The following is a 25,924-nucleotide window of genomic DNA, read 5'->3' as shown; positions in this document are numbered from 1 at the left end:
TGGTTTCCGGAAGATGATTATTCAAGCTAAGTGAGTAGAGAATACTTTTACAGAGTAAGAAGATTTTTTGTAGTAAATGTTCTTACCTGGCAAGACTGCTTCAGGATATAACTTGAGGTTATTTTTCATGGCTATACAGTAGACCAGAAAGTAGATTGTGCTTGTAAAAAAGATGCCACTGAAGTGTGCAAAAACGTAGTCTAAATCTGAAAAGACAGACCACAAAACTCTCAACTGCATCCTTTTATTCATCCCAAATATATTTAGGGTTCTCAAAATAAAACAAACTCATCAAAATTAGCCTTAAAAGTAAAGGAACCATTAATTATATTTTATCATCCTAGTTTTCTACATGCTGTTTATATAGAATTTTAATTAACATATTTAAAACTTAGAAATATTAAGTAGTATATTAGTTACTACAATCAGTTCTAAAAGGCTGGTTTTTCTGATTATCTTGGAAAGATAAACAAGAAACTACAAATATTATGCAAATACGATCTTCTTTTTAAGAATAGGCTTCGGACTTAATTTTACTAATGGCAATTGTAGCAAATCTCCAAATAGACTGTAGTGGGGGTGGCATGAAAAATACAGGGGGGTACTAATTTTATATGGCGACTAATCCGGAGACCAGAATCTCTGTTGCAGATGACAGCTGTATGGAAGCATATTCAGGAAGTTATCTCAAAGAGAGTTTTCTTTAGTTGTTTACTATAGGCCTCAGTACATGGGGGAGTTAATGACACATGATGGTGGTCATCTGAGAAACCCCAAGTGCACTGACTGTTTAAACAGACTGTTGTTTAGTCATACAGATGGGTATCCTACAGGTTCTTGGCTGGGAAGCTCACATTGGACTCAACGTTTCTCTCAACTAAAATTTTGACAAAGGTGAGTGGTCATGTTTAAGGAGAAAAGCTTGAAGGTCAAAAAGTATGTCTATTCTTCTAAAATCTTCAACCCTACTTCTGGATCATATAAGAACACGTATATGAACTACCACAAGGGGCAGCATAGCATATTTAATAAAAGCACAGACCAGCTGGGTGGGATCTGCAATCCACTAAACTTTGAGACCTGGACAAATGATCTAAACCCTCATTGTCTTAATTTTCTCAACTGTAAAACAAGGATAATGATGGTATCTAACTAATAAGCTTCCTATGAAGGTCAACTGAGTTATTGTAATGTGCTTAGAATAGTGTCTAGCACAGTGCATGTAATACTCATGTGTTTGTTAGATAAATGAAATAAAAAATTGCACCTCCCTAGAATTATTTTTTAATAAAGTGGAATAAAGTGTGTTTCTATTAGACGGCATTAAAGTTGTCATAAGAAAGGTCCCTAAGAATTGATTGTATTGTTTATGCAAAGAGATTGTTGACATTATTTATTATGGCCCAGGACCAAGAACAACTGTACTCCTGGATGATTAGTTCTTTTTATCTTGTGTTCACTGAATTGTGGGACTGATTTGATTTCCCTTGTGTCCATAAGAAATCTTAGAGTCATATTTATAGCTCATTTCTAGCAAGTGTACAAATATGTCACAGCTTTTAGACTCGTTCCTGGTTCCATTTTATTTCTTCATTCTTGTTTTTCCTTCTCTTTTAATTTATCCTATGTTATTCTATTTTTATTGGTTCTTATCTTTTACAGATGAAAATAATAAGAACACAAAAAATATTTGTAGAAAATCTTAAAAAAAAAAGAAGTTAGTCAAAGGTTTGAATGCTAATTGGACTGAATTTAAAAAGGGAGGAAGAAATAATGGTGTCCCCGCAGTATAGCCACTCAATTAAAATCTTTCAAATCCCAGTTTTTTCATCAGTCTCTCCCTCATGACTTTTGCCTTCCAAATTTCTCCCTTATCTGAACGTAGATCACATTAATTTTCTGTACCATCCAATTTGGAACTTTATTACCTATGATCTCATTATTTTATGAGTTCATGGGTGGAAGCCATGCTTCAACAAAATGATAGGACCCCTGAAGTAGACCTTCTTTCATCTCCTGATGAGCCTGTACGAGGGCTATTGGACGGAGGGTTGAGTTTACAACAGACAGACTCAATCTATCACTAGAAACTGAGATAATCTGGGAGCATTATGTTGGGCTTTTCAATGCACTCCTCTATGCTTTAAAAACAATATCCTCTGACTAGGCTATACTTTGACCTTTAGGAAGGTTATACTTTGACCTTTACTTGATTTTAAAGTGATAGGTACTGCACTTTAGCTTTTTTAAAAAGAGCAGAAGAATACATATTTTCTCAGAGATTACCTAACTGGAAAATAATCTCCAAATCTTACTGTAAAGCCAGGAACTATGTGTTAAGATCTAAGTAGCCTATATAAACCCTGATTAGAATAAAGTTGATTATATTTGTATTTTGACGATCATATGAAAAGACTCAAACGGTCTTTTATTACTTTTAGTCTTTAGTGGTTTTCTAATTCACCACTTACAATGAAAAAGTAAGATCAAGTCATATACCAGGATTTACTATGATCACATTCTTTTTATATTCTTAAGTAGGAAAACAGGTATTGAGTTTATGTATAAAGTAAAATAATGTTTTACTCTTACCATACTGGCTTGCCCCTGCGTATATACTGTCATTTCTTTTGCTGTGGTCCTTGATATAAATGATGGGCACAAATGTAGACCCATAGAGCATTCCAGATATCACGGCAAGACTGCAGCCCCTTAAAAAACAAATACATCACTGTTAATCTTGGCCCACAGCAGTATTTCTGACAAACACACAAATGGAATCATAACTAAAGCATGCTTCAAAGTGTAAATCACAAGCAGTTATGCAGAAATCACACATCTATCTCAAGCTCTGTGACTGTCAAAAGTCAAAGAAATACCCTCCAGGGTTAGAGAGGCATCGGGACTAAAAGGGCAGCTTCTGTCCCCCACTGCCTAGTTTCGGAAGTGTATGATTTACAGAAATTATAATGGATTATCATTATAAATTGTCATTACTTAGATGTGACTATTGCTATCATTATACCGTCCTGCATAATAAACTTGGCTTTCTAAATACGAACTATTTGTGGACTGACACTATGCTCTATGCTTCTCAAACACTCGATAATATCCAGCACAGGGCTAGGGCAGACAAAATACTAAATGCATGCTTGCCCATGCCTTCGTTGACAAGGGTATGGTCAACAGTGCTGATTTAATCAAACAATTTGGATAGTTCGCATAAAACATTTCTTGTCTTTTTACAAAAGAAAATATTTCATCTTAAACACTGGAGTCATGTTGACTCCTCAGACTTGGGCCACATTTGCATGAGACAAGTGTTCCCAATAATTTTGGGGAGAGATGATTAATATTTTGGAACAGTCCCTTTCACTTTATACAAAGGGCAAAGACATGAAACAGGAAAGAGTTTTAGGCAAAAACAAACAAACAAACATTCCTTTCCAAGCTTAAAAAACAAATTCTTAAGGTCTATTATAATAGGAACTCATAGGGCCAACCTGGCAATCAGCTCTATCCACCCGGGAAATCCCTGTGTCATGGGGAAGCCTGGACTCCACAGTCCTGAAAGGGGTGTCCCAGACACAGACCGGACTAATACACAAGGTCTGGCTAATCATGAGACAATCAAAAATGTTTTTCTTAACAAATATTCCCTTAGAATGGCAGAGGTTTGTGAAAAAATGTTTTGTTTTGAGAGATCTGTTTTACTCTGAAGCAAAAACAGCAACATATTTATCTTCCAAAGCTTCTCTGTGAGCTCATTCTCTCATTCACTCAATTGATTCAAATATGTATTGAGCATTTATTATGCACCAGGCACAGCCTCTTTCCCACCGTGAGGTCAGTGTACATACTAACAAAGGAAATGCTTTATATTCTTGAAGGGCTTATGTGTGTCACCGAAAGAAGTCCAGAACAGTCATCGATTGTAAAATGCAAGCTATCCACTTACATATTATCCTATTTCTCTGCTAATCCAAACACATCCCACAAGAAACTCTAAAATACAGGGACTGCTGGTGAGCCAAACTCTCTCAGTCTTTAGGAGAGCGAAGGGTATAACTACCTGGACCCAAAATATTCTACTATATTTGTAAATGACTATCTTGAGACTATAAGTCATCTAACACAGGGGTGTAGGGGTTTTCTGGAGGAAGTGGAGGCCAGGCACCCTGGGCAGTGCAGTATTAGAGAAGTGTACTGCCTACTTTGACTGTCATTGCCGAGAGCCTGTTGGTCATCATATGCTCTGGCCTGTATTACCTCTTTCACTTTAGGCACAAAAGTGCTGCAAAATGAGATTGTTTTTGTCAGCTGCTTGTTACTGCAGTGGGTTGGGAATTTCTCGACACACTGAGATCACGGACCTCTATACCTAAAAATTCAGCAGGGACAAGAAAGTCTGTCCGCCATGGACTATGGGAGTCAAAGCTTATGTTACCATTTGCTTCTTGAACTTAGATGAGTATCACTTCACTCCGGTAATCCTTGCTTTAATCAAATACGAAAAGAATAACAGAAACTCTTCTTACACTGTGCGCTGTTGGGCTGTAGAAAGTTTATCCACCCAGGAATAACCAGGACAGGAATCTTGACTGCTGTTGATCGCCTATGGAAAATATTGGCACAAACCAAAACAGAAACAGCATTCAGTTGATAATCACAGGTGACAAGAAGATTTTCAATGTTTTTCTCTTCTTTCTCAAACATACTTTAAAATATGAGCATGTGACACTATGCATTCTGATTCTGTCCGTATCTCCAGACTCAAATGTTTCTGATTCTGTTCCTCTTTCATTCAGAAAGGTTTGGCAGTTGGAAACTTCTCTGTTTAATTTTTTTCAGTTTAATATATGGCTATTTTGATACACCTATCAAAAGTAACAGGAGTTAACCATGCTTGTGTTTCATCTGCATATTTTAATAATTTGTAAAAAAAATTAGAACCAAGGAAAACTCAGACTCTTGTACAGAATACTTAAGATTGATAGGTACTTTTTTTTTTTAAAGATTTTATTTATTTACTTGACAGAGAGAGAGATAGCCACCGAGAGAGGGAATACAAGCAGGGGGAGTGAGAGAGGAAGAAGCAGGCTCATAGCGGAGGAGCCTGATGTGGGACTCGATCCCATAACGCCGGGATCACGCCCTGAGCCGAAGGCAGACGCTTAACTGCTGTGCCACCCAGGCGCCCCTGATAGGTACTTTTTAAATTCAGTTTTCTTTAGCTGGATTAGTTAATAAAACATTTTCAGCCATGTTTCATGATTAGGTTAATATTCTTTTTTTTAGGTTAATATTCTAAGTCAGGAAGAATTATAAGCCAATTTATAATATTTCTAATATTGAATGTAATCATCTTTGCCTTTTAGTTGACATTTCTTTAACGTGATACTCCTAATGCCTTTGTAAGAGATAAGAAACTAGTTTTGAATTCTTTGCCATGTGTTAAGTCAAGTTTGGCAATAATGCTTTCTTTCAATGAGGAGCTCATGATGTATGGTTGCATGATATCCAATCATGCTCTTCGTGTATCTTTACACTTGGTTTGCTTATATCCTTCCATCGTGCCTGGAAAAATCTAAGGCAGTTAACCTGCAATATATCTTTTTCTGAGTTGTGTTTTTCTTTTTCTCTCCCTTGGTGTGAAGAGTGGTTGGTCAGGAGGTATCTGAATTCCAAGGGGAGGCAAGGAACATTAGACATGTTCACTCCGTCTCAATTCCTCCATTCTCTCTCTGCAACATCTTCTGGATTAGATGTTTATGGGTTAGTAAATCTCTTTTCTCTTATACTTTAGCTAATTATTAGTTAACTTTGTGTCAATTTAACTAAGGTTTCAGTCACGTTATTTGATGAGGGTTTTGATGGGAGAAGAAGGAAGGGAGAAGAAAAGGTTAATTTTGAAGGAGTAGAGGCAGCACCTTCCAGGGAGGCAATGCCTCAGCAGGGGTGCAGGACTCTGGTTTCCGAGGGCAGCTGGGTAGCACTGGACCGGCTTTAGAGAGAAGAGAGATTGAACCAGGAAGGACTAGAGTCTGGGCTCATGGGCATGGGGAATTGCCCTGAAATCACTTTTGTGTATGTAGCCACTGGCCTTCATGCTTTGTCAACTCTCCTATAGGCTGTCCCTGTTTAATCTAGATTTGCCAGTCCAGACTAATTTAGGTTCTTCAAGGTCAAACAGTCAATTCTTACGTATTTCTTGTCTTTACCTTTGAGTAGAACAGGATGTGATGAAAGAGAAAAAGGAAGAAAATCAAGTCCTACTCCTCTTTTCATATGACTTGACATTTCCTTTCATTGACTCTGCCTCTGATCAATTCCCCACTGCTCTCCCCTGGCCTACTTTAAGACCTGTCTCCTCCCTCTTTCTAAAGTAACTTTCATATTCCTCTTCAATACTTAGGGTCTTCCCATTGCAGAAATCCTTAAGCCATTCCAAAATACGAGCTTGTATATACATCTTCTAGTTGGGATCTACCATTAGTACATATAAATAGACCTCTGCGTTTGCTGAGAAGTTTCCTGGGGCAATCTTGATTGGTTGCTACGTAGACCTAACTATAATAAATATACAAACATATTGTCGATGGTCCTGAATGAAAAAAAAAAACTACCTTCTCATCTGTGTCTCAAATCTATGCATTTTCCTTTTATCTTAATTTTTTTATGCTTCAAATCACTTGTTTCTCATATTGTACTCACATGATCTGTCATTAATGGTGTGGTGTCCACAGAACACGTGTTATTTGGTATTTCACTTTTGATGAACAAAAATATGAAAGCACTGTAAAGAAAATAAATTTTAGTGATGTTTATCAGAACCCTGGTTTATATCAAGCTGCCTGAATTTTATGAGAAAACACAGCTTAAATCCAGTCCTAATGCATGACGATTACTGCCACACTGCCTCTTCAGGGGCCCTGCCATTTCTCTAGGATGACATTCTCTTTGACATCTCTCGTTGTCCTTAACTGCAATGAGTTAGAAGGCTTACTCATAAGATTTCCCCTCAAATCAGACCTTCCTCTTGATTTTCTTGTTTCAATCAACAGCAGCATCTTTCTTTTATTCTTGCTTACCTCTGGAATCACACGGAAAAAAAAAAATACAAATGAAAACCACCTGGAAGTACTATTTCTCACCTTTTATACTGACAAAACCCTAAATGTTTAACAACATCCTTGTTGGACAAACTTTAGCGGACAGTTACCACTGATGTGAATACAGCACTGTGCAACCCCCGTGGAGGAGACTCTGGGGCCCGAGAACACCGCTACACCCACACTCAGAGGAGGCAATCTGCATGGTCACACAATGGAATGCCACACAGATATAAAAAAAGAAATGAGGACACCCTCTGTGCTCTGATATGGAAAGATCTGCAGAGTATATTTTAAGAGATAAAAACACATGCATAAGCCTGATGACTTTTCCCCCTTTGACATCTTCTCATAATGCTCTATATATCCATGTAACAAATGCTTCACTTACCATTGACTTTTGAACCATGCAAATAGGTTAAAATTTGTTAAAATATTAAATTAACTTAGGAAACTAACAATTCTGGTATACCTTTGACATTCCTTTTAAAAATATGTTTGCATGGTTCCAGAGCTAAAGCAATATAATAAGTTTTCAAAGTACAGAGGAGGCTGAAATAGTGTAGGTAGCAAAGTGCAGACTAGTGCTTATAATGTGTACTTTTTTAAATACAAATTTAAAATTTCTTAGTTAGCTTCCTTAGTTCAGTCTCTTACTACTTGCTTTAAAAACTTTAATGGTTCCATATTCCCTTCTACAGCAAATTTAACTGTCCTTTTGAGTTTTATTCCCCTTTGTTATGTTCCCTATAACCTACTCCACATAATTCTCCACAGGGATTTTCATCTCTGACTTGTCCCTGCTCTAACCTCTCCTTCACCCCCATCTTCCACAACCACCTGCTCTTGCTTCTCTTTCTTAGCTGAACACAGCACATACTCCCCTCTTCTTATCCAAACTAAAGAAGGACTGAAGTGCTTAATGTGACAAGAAACCTCCCCCCTCCCACCTCAGTCCTCACTGACTCTTCTTCTTGTCTGAATTCCCACAACACTAAGAATAGTCATCGCATAATCCAGACCATTTACCACAAGTCCTTGTAAACTTTTTTCTCTACAGATTTTCTAATTCGACGGAAGATAAGATCTCCTTCAAGATCCTCAAAGTGCTTAACACTCAGTAAAAATGAATGCATAAAGCCTAATTAAATGTGTGTATCTTAGTTAAATGTGTGCTTACACACATGCTAATTTGCAAAGCTATTATTAGACATCTCAACTGCATTTTCTTCTCAAAGTTACCATGAAAACCCTCACTTTGTATAGACCAGGGTGTTTTCCTAATAACAATACAGGATGGTATGTTAGAAATACTTGAAGGGTACCAATGAGAAAGTCTTTGAGTGTTTCTTCAAATGACTGTATGACCCTCCTACAAATCACTTAGGCTCTCTGAGCCTCAACTTTTTCCATCTAAAGAAATGGGGATGTGCCCACCTCACCGAGCCGTGATGAGAATTAAATAGTAATGCATACAAAATTCTTAGTGTACTTTTGAGAACATGGTAAAATCTCAAAATGCGTTAGGAAATAAAGAACCTATTGGATGGGAGAGGGGGTTTCGAGCATGAGGAAAAAAAATCAGAACTAAGATATGAGTGGCTTTGAACTTGTGTGACTAGTGCTTGTCACAAAATAGGTAAGTCAGCTCAATTAGATTAAGGGGGGCTACAGGGCACTAAGTTAGGACAAGGTAATGAAATTTATCTTATGGATATGAACATGAAACCAAACAGATCACAAGGTCTTTTGGGCTAAAGACTTACAGAACTTGGTGCAGTATGTCAGACACAAAGGTCCATGATAGTCTGTGAATATTGTCAAAAGCATGGAAAATTTTAGAAAAATCAATATGTGATATGCAGGAGTGCCTTTCTACATTTTTGATCTTTCCAGTTTCCCTAGATTAGTAATCCTACCCATCTTACTATTAGAACTTGCGTGTACGTGTTTACCCTGACAACTTAATTTAACAAGGCTTTACTGAGCATCTTTTAAGTGTCAAGCACTGTGTGGCAAAGTCTGATGGTGATGGTGGGAGAATGGTATTCAAAGAAAATAACAGACTTTGTCCTTCAGGATCTCACAGTTCAAGGATAAAGGAATTGTATGAGTAATACAAAACAGACCCTTCCATAATAGAAGAAGTTCAAAATGCAATGGAAGTTTAGGGACAACTCACTCTAATGAGGATGAAGGGAAATCAAGAAAACAACACAGGATGGAAAAAAAATCTCAACTGATATATAAGGAAGGCCAAGGAAGCTGAGGAAAGGGTCTTTGGGCTGGGGGAAGTGTCTGGGGTATGGTGTGATAAATAATCCTAGGTCAGTGAATTGATAATACAGGGAGAAAGCTATCTAGGAGGACGGGTTGAAAATCTGTGATGGTGGACATACCAGACTAAGGAGACAGATTTCTTCTGAATCCAATGGGAGTCTTCCAAGGTTCTTAATTAGAAGAGTGATAACTGATTTGATAGCAGATACAAGCAAGCTATACTGGCAATAGGAAAAAATGGAACTAGGGAAAGTAGATGTGAGATTTTTTTTTATGCTCTCATTTCTATTAACTTTTGAAGTTTTATGGCAGTTAAAGTATTTTTGATTCTATGTATGAAGGTTAAAAAAAATTTTTTTCTTCATGAAATATAAAAGCAACCAATTTCACCATCACGTAAAAGTAAAAACTGGGATTCTTTTCTAAATTAGTCCAAAGTGGCATTTTAGGAACTGAGTTCTAGACTGCTGCACTAACACCATGACAACCCAAAGCGTAGGGTTGGGTCTGGTTTTGTTTCGGTTTTCTTTTCAATATCCAGTTCTAGACTGCTGCACTAACACCATGACAACCCAAAGTGTAGGGTTGGGTCTGGTTTTGTTTCAGTTTTCTTTTCAATATCCAGTGCTCATGGACTAAGTTCTGGAAATGTTTCAATTGTTAGGCAGGGATCTGTTTGTATTCCACCACGGGTATGCTCCTTGGATTGGATGCTGGAGAATGAGGCACATTTTGCCGGACCCATGTTGACTACCTAGTAGTCATCAAGGTCAAAAAATTCATCATCTCCTCCTTGGTATTCCATTCTCTGGAAGTCTACTTGATACTGCAAGATAACCTCCAATTCCAGAAAATCCTTTCACAAACTGAGATCCTTCTTATGACTTATCTGTGACAATTTTCAATATAGCACCACATTTTTTAGAGTTGTTAGCAAACCATTCCAGCAGAGGCATACTCTCTCAGTCAGCTCATGTTCTTGTCCTGTCTCTTTGTCTGTGAAATGAGATGTATCCTCCTCTTGTTCTGGAGTTAGATAATTTTCTCCTCTTCCGTGCTTTGGCAATGAAGACTGTATCTCATTATATCCAGATTTTCACAGACTACTAGAATTTCCACAGCTCCCATTTCTAAAGCCTTTAGTGTATCTTCAACTCCAAAACAGTACTTGCCTGTGTCCTGGCTGATTTAATCAAAGTGTCATCCAATTAATTTCTTCTCTTGAATGAATTTCACGTTGCAGAGGACTTCAGAGATAATAGCTTAGTTGAATCCATTTTCACAACCACAGGAAATATCAACTAATTTTAAAACTTTTGATTGCAACCTCTGATCAAACATATCAGATTGATTTAGTTCAGTTTAAAAGTCAGCTGATGCAGCTAAAACAAGACCAGCCACATTCACTTTGTTCCCAGAAATAAACAGCTGAACAGCAGTCTCAGCTACTTTCTGAACATAGTTATGTCACTTTTCCACTCTTAAAAGAGCAAAACACAAGTCTGATCGACCTCCTCTACCATGTTTCTTTGGGAGATCCACAGTGAATTTGTGCAGGACTTCTCTTGAGTCTCCTTGGCGTGTGCCCAAAAGTGCACCACTACCATCTGTTACAATGAAGCCAAACTTGCTGTCATCTGAGAGTAGTGCTGTGAGAGCCTCTGTATGAATTTGTTGAATACCAAATACAATGACCTACTAATTTGTTTGAAAGGTTCAAAGTCAATGTTGACTTTCTTTTCCTTTCCTTCTTTGTTACAATTGTACCACAGCAAACAACCAGGCCATTTGGAGGTACTTTGTTATAAAGTCTGAGTCTTTGTTGTACAGATGTAATGGCTCCCAGGACTGAAAGGCAGTTTACTTGACTTAATGTTAGAAGCAGTTCCAAACTCGTCTGCTAACATTTTTGCCACTCATGAAATCTGGTCTTTGGGAGGAATGATCAGTGATATCATGCTTGTGCCATGGCCGCGGGCCGTCTCCAAGCTCTTGATGAACTTCTTGGTCTTCCAGATCTTCATGCTCCTGTTGGCAGCACTGGGGTCGCCTGCCATCTTCTCGCCTCCTCCTCCCTCCCAGTCCTAGGTGGCAGGCCTGCTCCTCCCTGGCGGCAGCTCTGAGATTTTTTTTTTTTTTAATTTTCTTTTTAATTTATTTGATAGAGAGAGAGAGTGACAGCAAGTGAGTGGGATGAGGGGCAGAGAGAGAAGGAGAGAGAGAATCCCCAGCAGACTCCGAGCTGAGTGTGGAGCCTCACATGGGGCTCAATTTCATGACCCTGAGATCATGACCCTGAGATCATGACCTGAGCCAGAACCAAGAGTCAGACGCTTAGCTGACTGAGCCACCCAAGTGCCCCTAGATGTGAGATTTTTACAGTCATATGCAGGTGGATATATAGTAAAGAACTGGGGGAAAAGAAAGGAAGAACCTGTGAAACATTAAGAAATTTTTTTTTTACAGGATTAGATACAGAATGGGGTATGAAAGGGAAAAAAAAAAAACCTCAAGATGACTAAGGTTTTGAATTTGAATAACCGTGGCTATTACATTCTAGGAGAGAGGGAACACAGGAAGAGGAACCAGTGTGCAGGGAAGGGTAGAATAAGAAAAGTAATTCTGATTGGGAAATACTGAAGGCAGAGAGAAAGGAACTAACGGTTAGTGTTGGTGGAGGGCTGACCATGTGCCTGACCCGGCAGGGTCTTCTTCCAGGCATTATCTCATCTCAGACTGGGGAGGAGGTGCCTGGGGGGCAGCTCTGTAGAGATGTCAAGCTTGGTCCATAGTTAGATATAAGGACTGTGGCTCTGAAGAAAGGTAATGGCTGGAAACAAAGACTGGATTTCCTCACAACACAACTCTCCAGGAAAAGCAAGTTAAGTGACAAAGAAATGGGGAGTAGACTCATGGATAAACCAAAGCAATTTTTTTTTAATTGGAAAGGAAATCTGCTTTTTTATGAACTCTGACTCCTGGATCTTCATTAAAGTTTGTCAAAGAGAACATTGTTTCTTTGTGTCAGCTCCACACCCACCTCCATATATTCTCTCCTGACCATGGAGCCTTTCTAGGCTGAAAACTGTCTTCCCAAACTGTATTAGCAGCTAGGTTTTACCAACGGGAGGCATACAAATAGACTTAAAAGTTGAGAAAAGCCATTTTGTTTGGATGGCGGCTCTGGTAGTTTCAGGGCAGAGGCAACTGTGCTGGTTAGAGTGTGGGCTCCAGGGCTTTGGGCAGAGCCCCCTTCTTCCTTTAGCTCCAAAAGGCCTTACTGAAATTTTGTAAACAATTCCCTGTGTGAAATGCTCTGCTGTTTAAAATACCTAGAGGAGGCCCCTGGGTGGCTTAGTCTGTTAAGCACCCAACTCTTGATTTTGGCTCAGGTTGTGATCTCAGGGTCATGAGATCGAGCCCCAGGTCAGGCTCTGTGGTAGGTGTGGAACATGCTTAAGATTCTCTCTCCCTTTGCCCACTCTCCCAAAATAAATAAATAATAAAATAAATAAAATAAAATAAAATACCTAGAGTGGTTTTGGTTGTAGAAACTGACTGATACCTACCTTACATATAGGGAAAATGTAATGCTGAAAACAATCTCACCTATCCTTTAAAAACTGGACTGTACAGAGGATAAGATCAATAATTTCAGTTTTAAAAAGAAAAGCAACAGGAGGTGCCCAAACAAATGTGACCATATTCCAAGCTTCTTTATACTGGCCACGAAACTCCAAGCTTATTCAATGAATGCCCTTGAACAAACGGATTTAACGGAGTTAAAATAATGAAAGTTTCCAAAAGGTTCTCTTGGTAAAGAAACCTAAAAGGGAGCCAGAATGCACTACAGGAAGAGATCATCGCATTTCTGTGCCACAGCCCGAGCTCCAAACCAAGCCCCCTGATTCCCAAGTGCACTGACAGTTTACCACAGAGCTGAACAACAGATGCCCGAAGGGAAGCCAGTAATTGAACATGAACTAGCTATTGATACAAATAATGATGATTATAATAAAAATTACCCAACTTACAAAGCATTAGCCATGTACCTAGCAATACACAAAGCACTTAACATATTTCTTTTCATTTCGCCTTTAAAATATTTTATAAGCCTGGCACAATTATTACCTTCACTTTAGCCCCACATGAAGAAACCAAGGCTTGGAGAAATTAAGTAATTTGCCCAAGGTCATAGAGGTAGAAGTCGGTAGAATAGGAATAATTTGCAATTTTAGAGAATGTACACTTTCTAAAGAAAGAAGAAATATGGAGAAAAACAATGCCTGACAGACTGTAAAATTGGTCTTAAATTACTATTAAGTCAAAACTAAGGCACGCTACATTACAATTTTGGGGCGTAAAGAAATTGTTTTTGAGAGAGCTATTCAACGCTAGGATGCCATGTGAATTGTACAAAATACATAAAATTGCCTCTAACCAAAAATGTCAGGAATCTGCTTTTTTAGAATAATCTATGTTATTTCTTCTCCAATTGGCCTGCAACCACTCTCTTAGGTAACATTTCAATGACAAAGAGATTGTTCCTGAATGTGGCTGGGGAAAAGCCATCATTGCAGGAGGAAGAGAAATATAGTGTTCTTTCCCTGAAAAATAAAAAAGTACTAAAATCTTTCCAGGCAGGGCTATCCATTATGTGAAGCACTGACAGGGAATATAAATGGAGTCTAGAAGGGAAAGGGGACTGAATTTAAGGTGACCTAATTCTTGCTGGAGTTTTATTGATCGAACACTGCCATATAGAGATTTAAAGTCATTTTCATCTTCATTCATATAGTGCATACGACTAGACACAGACACATCCCAAAACACGTATTTAAATGAGTATGAGTGAGAGAGTAGTTGTCTGACTGGGATAAGAAGAGATGAGGTGACAGGAATGTGGAAACTGGGGGGGCAAGAGGAAGTGAGTAATGAGAGGAGATAAGAGGAGAGAATTAATGGCTATTCCAGGGGCCTCGGGAGCCAGAAAACATGTATTTATACAGTATTGTTTAGTTTGCAAAATAATGTGCCATTTGATTCTAATTTATGAGCTATGTACTATAATTTTTCTAAAGGTCACACATAAATGAAAGTGAGCTTCAAAGCAGCTCAACGATTTTCCTGGGGTCTCGGAGTTTTCAAGAATTAAAGCTGGGGGCTGGGACCCCGGAGCTGGCCCTTTTTGTCCTCGAAAGGCAAATCTGTAAATGTAAATGAAGAGTCTGAGGACAAATCATGTCACTTTTATGAAATGCACGTTTAAAAAAATGTGACCACATTGGGATCTCTAAAAGGTATTCTAAATGTTTGGAAGAACAGTTAGATCAGAAATGACTGTGTACCTTACTACTGATAATCCAGCTCCGACATAATTTAGCACCGGTTTTGACACTTCTTCTGCATCCATTCCAAACCAGCCAAACCTGGAATTGAGAAAGTTACATTAAAGTAGGTATTTTTGAAAATGTGTTCATCATAGCGTTCAAGAGCATAGACTCAGGGTCAGATTCCTGGATTCAAATCCTAAATCCCTCTCTTACTAACTGTGACTTCAACAAGTTAACTCTTTTCCGTGCCTCAATTCCCCATGTTTAAAAAGCGGTACCTATAAGATAGGTATAATTATTATTATATATATACCTTCCTTCTTATAAAGATATTGTAAATGAGTTAGTATACGTAAAAGTACTTGTGAGTGTCCCTTTCTTATTAAGATTAAGGAAGAAGGAAGACAAAATAGATTAGTGGCTAAGTGAATGCTAATTAATTGGCTGCAATTTTGTATACTATTTATTGAGACAGCCTTTTAAGTAACTGCTTGGTTAAAGATCACTACTTTTTGGCATCACCATATATATATAGTGTGTGTGTGTATATATATATATATATATATTTTATATATATATATTTTTTTCATGCCTTGACATTGTAGAAATTGTTACTAACAATTACTGTGACCCATTCAGGGCAAGAATGAAAGAGGCAAGAAGAAGCAGCAAAAGAAAATAGCACTTGTAAGAAGCTGGTGGAAGAATGGGGAAAGGCCAGGAAAGACTAGATTGGAGGTTAGTTCCTTTTGTTATTACTGAGGTTGCTATAATGCTTTGAGAGGGAAGAGGAGCCCAAAAAGTAAGGTGAGAGTGACATCCTTCCTTCTACTCCTCTTCCCCAAACTCAGTTTGAGTGTTAATTTTAATGTGAACAAGGGCAGCACAGTCAAAAGAAGTTTCTATGGTGACGGGGGTCTTCTACAGGTGCACTGTGTAACAGGGTGTTTCTAGCCATCTAGGGCTGTTGACACTTGATCTGTGGGCAGTGCAGCTGTGGAGCTGAATGTTTCATTTTATCAAATTTTAATTCATTTAACTTTAAATATAAACGGACACCATGTGGCTTGTGGTGACCCTCTGGACCCCTCTAGAGCTGGGGCTGGCACACTTTTCCTTGAAGGGCTAGAGAGTAAATATCTTAGGCATAGTGGGCCAGATGGTCCCTCGCAACTACTCAACTCTGCCACTACAGTGTAAAAGCAGGCAGAGACGATATGAAATGGGTGGGTTTGGCTGTGTTCCAATAAAACTTTATTTACAAAAATGGCTGGGATGGTGGGCCATGGTTTGCTGACCCTGGCCCAGGTTCCTGAAGGAATATGTGCTTTAGAACTAGATGACCTGGGTTTGAAGCCTAGCTTAGTCATCCTGTGATATTCAGCAAGTTACTCAATCTCCTTGTCTTTCAGCTCTCTTATAAGGCAGTGCTTACCTCATGTTTGTGAAAAGGAGAGGAGAATGATGCATATAACACGTCTAGCAAATTGTCACACAATAGAAAGGGAAAATACTCATCAGTTCCCCTCCTCTCTTCCTTCTTCTGTTCTGAAGAGATAATTCTTTACTGTATCTTAACCAAATATCTAGATCGGATAGTAGAATTTAGGGCAAATAATAATTAAAAGTAGCATATTTCATGTGTATATCTTACAGCTGTAATCTCTGTGAGGGTAAAAACCAGGTTATTCCTCTCAGCTAGCCCAATCCCTAGGACTTGCCTTATTATCAGTGTAGAGAATCTTAGTTGAAATTGTTTTGTGTTACCTTGAGCTTGCCCAGCCAGTTAAGGTATTAAATGATCCCCAGATTAAGATTCCAAGGCCTAAACCAATGGTTTTGATAATTGGAACAACAGCAATGTTCCCTGGAGATGTAACATACAGAAAAAAATATGTTATTTCTAATTCAAAAATACATTTATAAATTGAATTAATTTTTAACTTCAAATGAAGCTTATGGGATTTGGACAAATGTAGGAAAGCACAATTCCTCAGTCTTTGAATGAAAGAACTATATTTTTTGGCATTATACGCAGGTTTATGATTGCTAGAACTAGGCGTAAGACAAAATCTTACAAAGAAAAATGATGAATTAGCTCTTTGCCTAATTGCCCCAATGCTCTTTATCCTTAACATAGGTCTCTATTCTATAACTTTTTTCAGAAACTGCTAATGATAAAATTAGTAGTGACTGTCCTCTTAGACTTGAACCAGAGTCAAGCACTAATCAAGCCTTTGGCCCAATATGACCCCAGACTGCTCTTCCATGCTCATTGACTTATCTTCTAGAGCCCTGTATTCATTGCTTTGTGTTCTAGAAGGTCACTCAAGGACAAATTGTTTGATTATTTTTTTTATAGTTCTTAACCTCTGAGCAGTCTGGCCTCAGTCCTGCAATCTTCTCTTGAAAGGTTTCCTCTGGTGGTTTCCAAGATGCTGTCATTTCCTGATTCCCTCCTGTCTCTCTCTTTCACAGGCTACTCTTTCTTGTCATACTGTCTGGATTTAGGTGCCCCCTAAACATTTTCCCTTGAACACATTCTTCCTCTTGCTATATAGTCTTCTTTGGGCACTTGACCTAATTTAAGGATTTCAGCTATCAATTAGAGACACATGCTCCCAGAGCTATTGCTCTAGCCTGGACCTTCTCCAGAGTTTTTGTGCTCTGCTTCCAAAACAAGAGATCTCCGACCAGATGTCCCTCACTGTGGGAACATTAGAAACTTCAGTCTCAAAAGGTCCCAAACTGAACTCATCACTTTTCTTTTTGGACACATACTTTTCTCTATTTTCATCACTCTTGTCAGTGATACCACCACCCTCCTAATCATCTATGATAAAATCCCTACATCATCATTGGCTGCTCCCTTTCCTCTACTTCCCATCTCCATTCAGTTACTATGACCTATAGCATCCACATCTGCAACATTTCTCCAATTACAGCCCTCCCTTCCCCCACTGAATCCCAATGAAACCTGTTGGGTAATTATAAATACTATAGTTGTTATAAAGATCTGTAGGATACAGAGAGTTTTCTCTGTATCCCTCTCCCCATTAGACATGATAAACATAATCCTACCAAGGTATAAGGGAGATATAATAATCTAAATTCCAGTGGAAATTTAAAAGTGAACTCTTCTGTCCCCCAACTCAGGAACTTCACTAGATTATTTAATTCTGCAGGAATTCAAATTAAGTGGGTATCCAATAAGTTTTTAATATTTTAAAATTTATTTGCTTTTAATCAAATTAACCTCTAAAAAATCCTTGATACCTGGAATTTTTTTTGCTAAATAGAATAGAATTCTCCTGGGATATATTAATATTAATAGAAGGAAAACCATCCTTACTGGTCAAACAAAGGTATAAATTCCAGTTATATAATTCCAGGTATTGATAAAGCAACAGAGGGGAGATTTTTGTTTGCTTTTGTTTTTTTTTGCCAGTGCTTTTGAAATGATAATGTGTCTGTTTGCCTACTTTTAAGGACAAGTCTTAAATATTTTATTAGTAGAGACTACTATTGAAAAAAATATTTTCCGATTAACATAGAGAAAGAAAGACTGGAGCATTTAAACCAATATATGAATTATGCTTGAACAGAGAGCAACTGAAACATTTTTGCTATAATTTTCTATCAGGAACTAAGAAAGAAATCATTAAGAGGAAAAAGTCAGGAAATGTACCCAAAATATTTATTAAGCATCTGAATGAAAGAAACTAAACTAATTTCTAGTCTCTATGACTAAGGATTATTCAGAATTGCTGTCTGCACTATTTCCTTTTACTATGAACCAGAGTTATTTTGATCATAGTATTAAATGACTACAGAATAAATTATATCAGCATTACCTGTTGCCCAAATGCAGCCCCCAACCATTGCGAAAGGCCAAAATTTCGGGCAATGTAATATCAGATTGACCACCAGGGCAATCAACCATATGGCAGCACAAAGTACCCACTGGAGAAACATTCCTGGAAATAAAAGAAATTGGTTTCAGTGATTCAAACTGGTTTGAGTAAATTAATGCTTAGAAGTATCAAAGAGATATTATTATAGGAATGGTCACAACATATTGAAGGCCTCTATGTGGGTGCTTTGCACACCTAATGCGATTTTTACCACTACTATGCATCACAGTTAACCCTAGTTTAAAGACGGAGAAAAATGAATGTGAGATAAGTAGCTTGTCTCAACAGCTAACGGTTTGTAGAGCTGGAATTTAAACCGATGCTGTTTACTCCAAAGCTTGCCAAGCACAGTGCATTCCTGCTTAACATTCTTTTGTTTCACGTATTAGACAAATCAAGAATTTTCTACTGAAGAGTATTGGCAAGACTAAGTCTATGCATTTTTACATGAATATTATACCTAGTGCCATCTCTCACCAAAACACAGCATCAAGAACTTCAGAATAGCACAGTAGTAATTTAAACCTTTCGGGATCATTTATGTCACCTTTGGGATAAAAACAAAGCCACTCATGGCCACATGCAAGACCTTTCACAGTTAGAGTTGAATGCCTGTGATGAGCCAGATGGTACAAGCATGAGAACTAGCATTCTGGGTCAGGGCGTTCTCCTTCTGTGTTCTGGGTTGCCATTTGCCAGTTAGCTGAAGATGACATGGTGATATGAGGTCTATCTATACCTGAAGCTTTGTACCATCAAGGGTTTAGGGATTACACGGTTAAAGAGAAAGTCGATACTGGAAGAAACACTAGGCCGGGTATAACTCTGTGTACCACTTCTGACTCTGCCTGTGGAAGGTTTTTCCCTACTTCAATTCAATCTCACAGTGGAGGAGAGAAAAAAAAATAGCTGTTAGCCTCTAGGACAAAAAAGGAAGATCACAGAGATGAAAGGGAACTTCATCTTACAAGTTCTTCATTTTCCAAATGAGAAACTGAGAACAAAAGAGCTGATGAGACTTGTCCAGGATCACAATTGTTGAGAGAAACCTAAAAGCCAGTTCCTCTACCCCTTAGTATATATTTTGTTCTTCTTTTAGTAGTTTCCATTTCCATCCTAACTCCAAAGAAAAAGAGAAGAAAGGCTCTGGAAGAAAAAGATTTGTAATTCTGTTGTTTAAGTAGTAGCAAGACATAAGGAAGTGAGGTGATACAGTCACTGCTTCCCGCCAGGTGTTCAGCATAACATCTGAACATCTCCTTCTCCTGGCTATCATCTCCTAGGCAAGTGGATAAAAACAAACACCAAAAAAACAAAACTCTTGCTTCTCTTTCACTGAAGTTCATATTACAGTCGGGTCAACTATAATGTGTCACGTGCGTTCCTAAAAACACGGCACTGTGCCAAATCACATAATAAAAACCGCGGAGATTTTATGGGGGAAAAGGGAACACCACTCAAAAAACATTTCATCAACAACATATTTTTAAAAAAAGACAGAAACCTAATTAAAAAAAAAAGACAAGAACTAATAAAAAAAAAAGTTCAGTTTTATACTGCTAAGTGGTTAAAAAATTCACAAGTATTACAATAAATATGACACCTTAACTTGAAAAAGACTTGAAGGTTGCTTAGGGGAGTGGGCATCAGAAGTGTGGCAGCTTGTGAGCTATGGTGAAGCTGGTGGATGCGGGGGTCCTAACACCAGACGTGAACAGGTGTAGTGCTGAGGGAGTGGCAGGATGGAGAGGGGTGTGTGTGTAAGCGCATCTCGTGCTTTCCCACGCGTCTTTATTCATCTGGGTGCAGTTTTCTGTGCTCACCGAGTGCTGTATCAGAGTCAAAATGGCACATAAGTGGGGCGCCTGGGTGGCTCAGTCGTTAAGCGTCTGCCTTCGGCTCAGGGCATGGTCCCGGCGTTATGGGATCGAGCCCCGCATCAGGCTCCTTCGCTGGGAGCCTGCTTCTTCCTCTCCCACTCCCCCTGCTTGTGTTCCCTCTCTCTCTGGCTGTCTCTATCTCTGTCAAATAAATAAATAAAACCTTGAAAAATAAAAAAAAAATGGCACATAAGCACAAAATTCATGTTGTGCTCAAACTGTTTATTATTATATGAAGCATATTTGAAATTCACATTTTCCAAACAAGTGTATATTAGTAGAACTGACTAACTTTCTTCTTTTGTAAACATAACAGGTAAGGCTCAAATGCTTTCCTGACAGTCACTCTCCCAGCTTTACCATGAAACACAACCTTAAGACTATTCTATACTGACTAAATCACAGATAAACTGGCATGAGCATTATCAAATGATTTATTATAAACTCTATTCATTTGGCGCCAGTTACAAGAAAATGTGTAGCCATCATTAAAAAAAAAACACCAAAAAAGAGAACTTCACATGTGAAAGTAATTGAAAGTTAACCATGAAGGAAAAATAATTACCATCACCAGTATCATATTTTTTAAGCGGTACAAAGTTTGAGCCAAACAAAAGGACAGCTACAGAAGAGGAGATGAAACCAATTGTTAGGTCTGTTCCGTTAGTGCTCATGGTTCCAGAACTGCCTGACAATGAGCCGGTTCACTTTACACTTGGTGTCCTTTTCAAGAGCTTCTGAAATAAATAAAAATAAAACCATTAAGAAGTTGTGAGTCTGTGAACAAATTGTGATTACTAAGTGGTATTTATTGAGCTTTTTGAAAGTATGCTGAGTCCTTCTTCCTGATCAAGTTAGGACACTTTGAAATTATGTATTATGTTCACACTCCATGTTCATTCGTTTTTTCTTTTATTTTACCAACAAATAGTTTCTGATCATTAATCTACAATTAGAAAAACCCACCTTTGTCTTCAGAGCTTGAAAGCCTAACTTCTCCCAATCTGGAGATAACCCTTTTTTTTTTTTTTTAAGATTCATTCATTGATTTGAGTGAGAGAATGAATGGGGGAGGGGCAGAGGGAGAAGGAGAGAGAATCCTCAAGCAGACTCCCTGCTGAGCATGGAGCCCAACGCAGGGCTCCATTCCAGGACCCCGAGATCATGAACTGAGCTGAAACCAAGAGTTGGCCGCTTAACAAACTCAGCCACCTAGGCACGTCTGGAGATAATTCTTATTATAAAAAAAATTATCCTGTGTAGGTGGACTGGTATAACGAAAAGATTTATGGACCAGGACTTAATTTACTTCAATTGGTTGTTGTGACAACCAAATGAGTGAGCATGTGTGAAGATGTTCAGAACATCTAGTCTGGGGCACCTGGGCAGCTCAGTCATTTAAGCATCCGACTTTTGATTTCAGCTCAGGTCATGATCTCAAGGTTATGAGATCGAGCCCCACTTGGGGCTCTGCCTTAGTCATGGAGCTGCTTAAGATTCTTTCTCCCTCTGCCCCCCTTTTTCATATAAATATATAAAAAAACTATCAGTGCCTCAAAAGCAAAAGCTTTTTAAAAATTTTAGATAGGAGCCGAAGGGCACGTGTAGATTGTATTGCTGCTACATACTCAGAATTACCTAGAGGCAAAGGCACTTTCCTCATCAGTAGTACCCTCATAGAGTGTATTAGTTTAAGTAGTTCATGAAACCTTGTATCGCTATGACTTAAAAAGAAAAATAACTGAACATATAGAAGAACCCCTTAAAGATCTCTTCAAGAATTTCTTAAATCTTTTCAAGGTTTATGTCCTTGAAATATCCCTTCAGAATCTCCTTGACTCTTTTTTTTTTAAAAAAGATTTTATTTATTTGTCAGAGAGAGGGGGAGAGAGAGCACAAGCGGGGGGGGGGGGTGGGGGTGGCAGGCAGAGAGAGAAGCAGACTCCCCGCTGAGCAAGGAGCCTGATGCGGGACTTGATCCCGGGACCCTGGGATCATGACCTGAGCCGAAGGCAGATGCTTAACCAAGGGAGCCACCCAGGCAGCCCTCTCCTAGACTCTTAAGGGTAGAGAACAAACTGAGGGCTGTTGGGGGAGGTGGGGGGGGATGGGCTAGATGTGTGATGGGCATTAAGGAGGGCACTTGTTATGATGAGCACTCGGTGTTGTATGTAAGTATTGAATCACTAAATTCTACTCTTGAAACCAATATTACACTACATGTTAGCTAACTAGAATTTAAATAAAAATTTGGAAGAAGAAAAAAAGGAACCTTCTAAAGTACAAGATCAACTGGTATGATGCACAACCCATCACCTAGGCAGCAGAACAGTGTGAGACAGTTAGCCAGCTGTGCCATCTGGTAGCTACTAGCCACACGTGGATAACTAAATTTTCATTAAAATTAAGTAAAAAAAAAAAAAAAAAATCAGTTCCTTAGCCAAGCTAATTAAATATCAAATGCTTGACACTCACATATAGCCGGTAGTTATCTCAATAGTGCAGATTATAGAACATTTCCACCATTACAGGAAGTTCTATTGGACAGCACTGCTAAGCTTATTAAGTAGTTCTGGTTCCCTATGAAGAAAAGGACCCAAAATAAGAAATAGCTAAGAACTTAGACATTTTTCGTAACATTAGAAAAGGCAATTGAATATAATTCACTCTTTTAGTTGCATAATCTACAAGAGAAAAAAAAATAACACAAAAGAGTCCTTTTATCAAAGGGGCAATCAGAGTCTTTCCACAATACCATTTTGAAATCATATTTTGTGTATTGACTTTTTGGTTCATTTCATCTCCTTAAGCCCTCTGGAGTGGAAGATAATGAATCCAGTCTTTTTTTCCCTCCAAATTTAATGTTGTGATGACTTCTTGTGGATAGGGGTTGAATAAAGTACATCTGAAATCACCTTTCCTTGTTGTTTTATTTTACAATGATATTTACTTTAAAGGTATTTTGGGGCACCTGGGTGGCTCAGTCAGTTAGCGTCTGACTCTTGGTTTAAGCTCAGGTCATGATCTCAGGGTCTTGGGATTGAGCCCTCCATGGGGCTCTACTCAGTAAGTAGTGGGCTTGAGATTCTCTCTCCCTCTTCCTCTGTCCCTCTCAGCACCCACCCACGCTCACACTGGTGCACTCTCTATCAAATAAATAAATTAATAAATCTTAAAAAAAAATAAAGGTGTTTCATTTTTCCATGTATTGTTCCTTATGTGTTCTTGCAGAGAATATTAAATATAGAACTACCTACAATATATATTCTTTGGCATTATTAAGGACAATTTAACTGAAAACAGGGATAACTTCAAAATTACTCAATAAATCTTAGTAAGAAAAACGTCTATTTGAAGTTGTATGTGCTTTCTTAAAACAAACCAAAACAAATGCTGATAAGACAATATTCTCCTTGGGGATGTAGTTGAGGAAGAGACTCTGAGACATACTGAAACACTAACACAATAACACTACTTCAGTAAAAATAATAGTCTTACGTTAGGTGCAAAGAAGTTTTAGCCCTGTTATGCCAGAGGAACTGGCATTATCTGAGAAGGATATCACGGGACTAAGAAGACACATGATTTGGTGATAGCTAAGGAATTAGTTTCTTTTTTTTCCATTTAAATTAAATAGCAAAGTGAAACAAAACCTCTATAAGTACACTGATAAGAGAATGTCTAACTTTCAGAAGTGGCACATTATTTTAGTGAAAAGATGGCTTTATTAAAGACTATTGACAGCTTCAAACCTCTTAGATTTCATTCCGGTTGAAGTGATAATTTAAAGTGCCGATCAGATTGCATGGGCTGCATTTTGACTGCGGAGTGAACATTATCAGTGTTAATTAAAGTTATTACCTGCAAATAAATGAAATTTATTGCATACAGCTCTAGTACGTTTCAGAAAGCAAGTCATCTAATTTCAATGTGGGCTGGCAAGCTGGCAAAATGCACTATCTTGAAGGACGGATCTACCTTTCTAAATCAATAAAATTTATATGCAAAAGTAAAGCAGTATCACTTTTAGCATATTACTCCAATTCTTTTTAGTGCAGACTTGTTGAATTAACAAATCTCAAAGCACTTAAAAGTAGTTTTTAAATGCTTGCTTTCAAGTGTCCTCTGATATTTTATTAAATTACATTCATTCATTTTTATTTTTGTACTTTTATTTCACTTATTTTTAGTAAATGTTTTTTCTCTCAATTTTTCCTGTCAATTTAAACTTCTATGTAGACCTTTTTATGTTAGTACTTGACACGTTCTGATTAATAATACTTGTTCTGCAACTAAGATTTCAGTTTTAGTTTCATGTTAATTTCCTCAACTCTCCTGGCAACTTTCTGCCGGCATCTTGCCTAAACTTCTCAGTGCTCGAACATACTAATCCTGAGCTTTGATTTTTTCCTTTCTAACAATCAGCGCATTCTGAAAAATCAGGAGACACTCCGCTGCAAAGCTATTGGGTTTCCTTTGAGTTCCTCGTACTCACTGCGCTCGGGGCTGGCGCTGAAACTCCCTCCAGCACGGCACCCACTCGATTCGTTTCCACTGCGCCGCTGCGAAGCCCGCACCGGCCTATTCCCCCAGCTGCTGGCACAGCCCGGCCGGCCTTTACTTCCTGCCGGGACAAATTACCTGTGACTGGGCGGGAGAAGGGAGGGCTCTAGCACCTATGACCCAGAGGTCTGTTGCCTCGGGGCGACCTGGCTGCCCCGCCACCCATTATTTCCTGCCGGACAATTACCGTCAGCGCGGCGGGAGGGGGAGGGAGCGCTACAATAAAGGAGACCTGGAGGACGCCCCAGGCAGCAGGTTGAGAAACACCTTCCCCCAGCTCCTGCGCGGGCGTGCCTGGTCTTGTGACTCACGTGACCCTGAGGAGGCGTCCTCAGGCCCTGTGTCAATCAACCAGCAAACTAGAAAGTCTTTTGTGTATTTTAAGAGGTGATGGTTCAGGCAGCTCTGTGCGTGTCACCCTCTAAAAGTCCCAGAGTTAGGTAGTATTTGTACTGTTCATGGATGAAAGAAAAGGCCAAGGAATTTCATACAATCATAAAAGGCTATCTAAAGCTGAATTTGTTATCACCATCAAGAAATTCATCTGAACCACTAACGTCACTGACATCTCTGGGACAACACAAGATTCCACTTGTAGTCACTAATCCTTTCTAAATGCACCCAGACCATTTCTCCTGTTGTATTTATCTAATAGGTACTGAGTACCACGTGAGAACTACGTTCCAGGCCTCTGAAACTTGATTGGACATTACGATCACCCAAGAGGTTTTCTGTTTTGTTTAGTTTTTAAAATACTAATACCGGGACCCCAGAGCAGACCAGCTGGGGATGTGGCTGAGGATCATTTTTTCCACCAGCTCATTCTAATGTGTAGCTGTACT

At 38.6% G+C, this 25,924-nt stretch overlaps 1 protein-coding gene and 1 pseudogene across 4 annotated transcripts in view; both read right to left on the bottom strand.

The window, feature by feature from the left end:
* TMEM144 (transmembrane protein 144) overlaps window positions 1-25,358 on the bottom strand; it is a 40,281-nt gene extending 14,923 nt beyond the window's left edge. The window contains exons 1-10 of one of the 4 annotated variants that reach the window (XM_045798746.2): window positions 25,270-25,358; window positions 25,015-25,166; window positions 21,085-21,256; window positions 18,580-18,702; window positions 16,493-16,592; window positions 14,741-14,821; window positions 6,715-6,796; window positions 4,539-4,615; window positions 2,593-2,711; window positions 87-206 (exon numbers count right to left, since the gene is read on the bottom strand). In XM_045798746.2, coding sequence (XP_045654702.1) covers window positions 87-206; window positions 2,593-2,711; window positions 4,539-4,615; window positions 6,715-6,796; window positions 14,741-14,821; window positions 16,493-16,592; window positions 18,580-18,702; window positions 21,085-21,193 — 811 coding nt within the window. In that variant the 5' untranslated portion in view covers window positions 21,194-21,256; window positions 25,015-25,166; window positions 25,270-25,358. The other 3 variants (XM_045798748.2, XM_045798749.2, XM_045798750.2) reach the window with 3 other exon arrangements.
* Window positions 6,803-14,721, bottom strand: LOC123793187 (eukaryotic peptide chain release factor subunit 1 pseudogene; annotated as a pseudogene).
* Window positions 25,359-25,924: the final 566 nt, after the last annotated feature.

The sequence above is a fragment of the Ursus americanus genome, chromosome 13, assembly GCF_024610735.1.
Source record: "Ursus americanus isolate L20-20 chromosome 13, mUrsAme1.1.p, whole genome shotgun sequence".
Classification (NCBI taxonomy): Eukaryota; Metazoa; Chordata; class Mammalia; order Carnivora; family Ursidae; genus Ursus; species Ursus americanus.
Note: the sequence above shows the minus strand (reverse complement) of the source record. Positions and strands in the feature narration are given on the sequence as shown.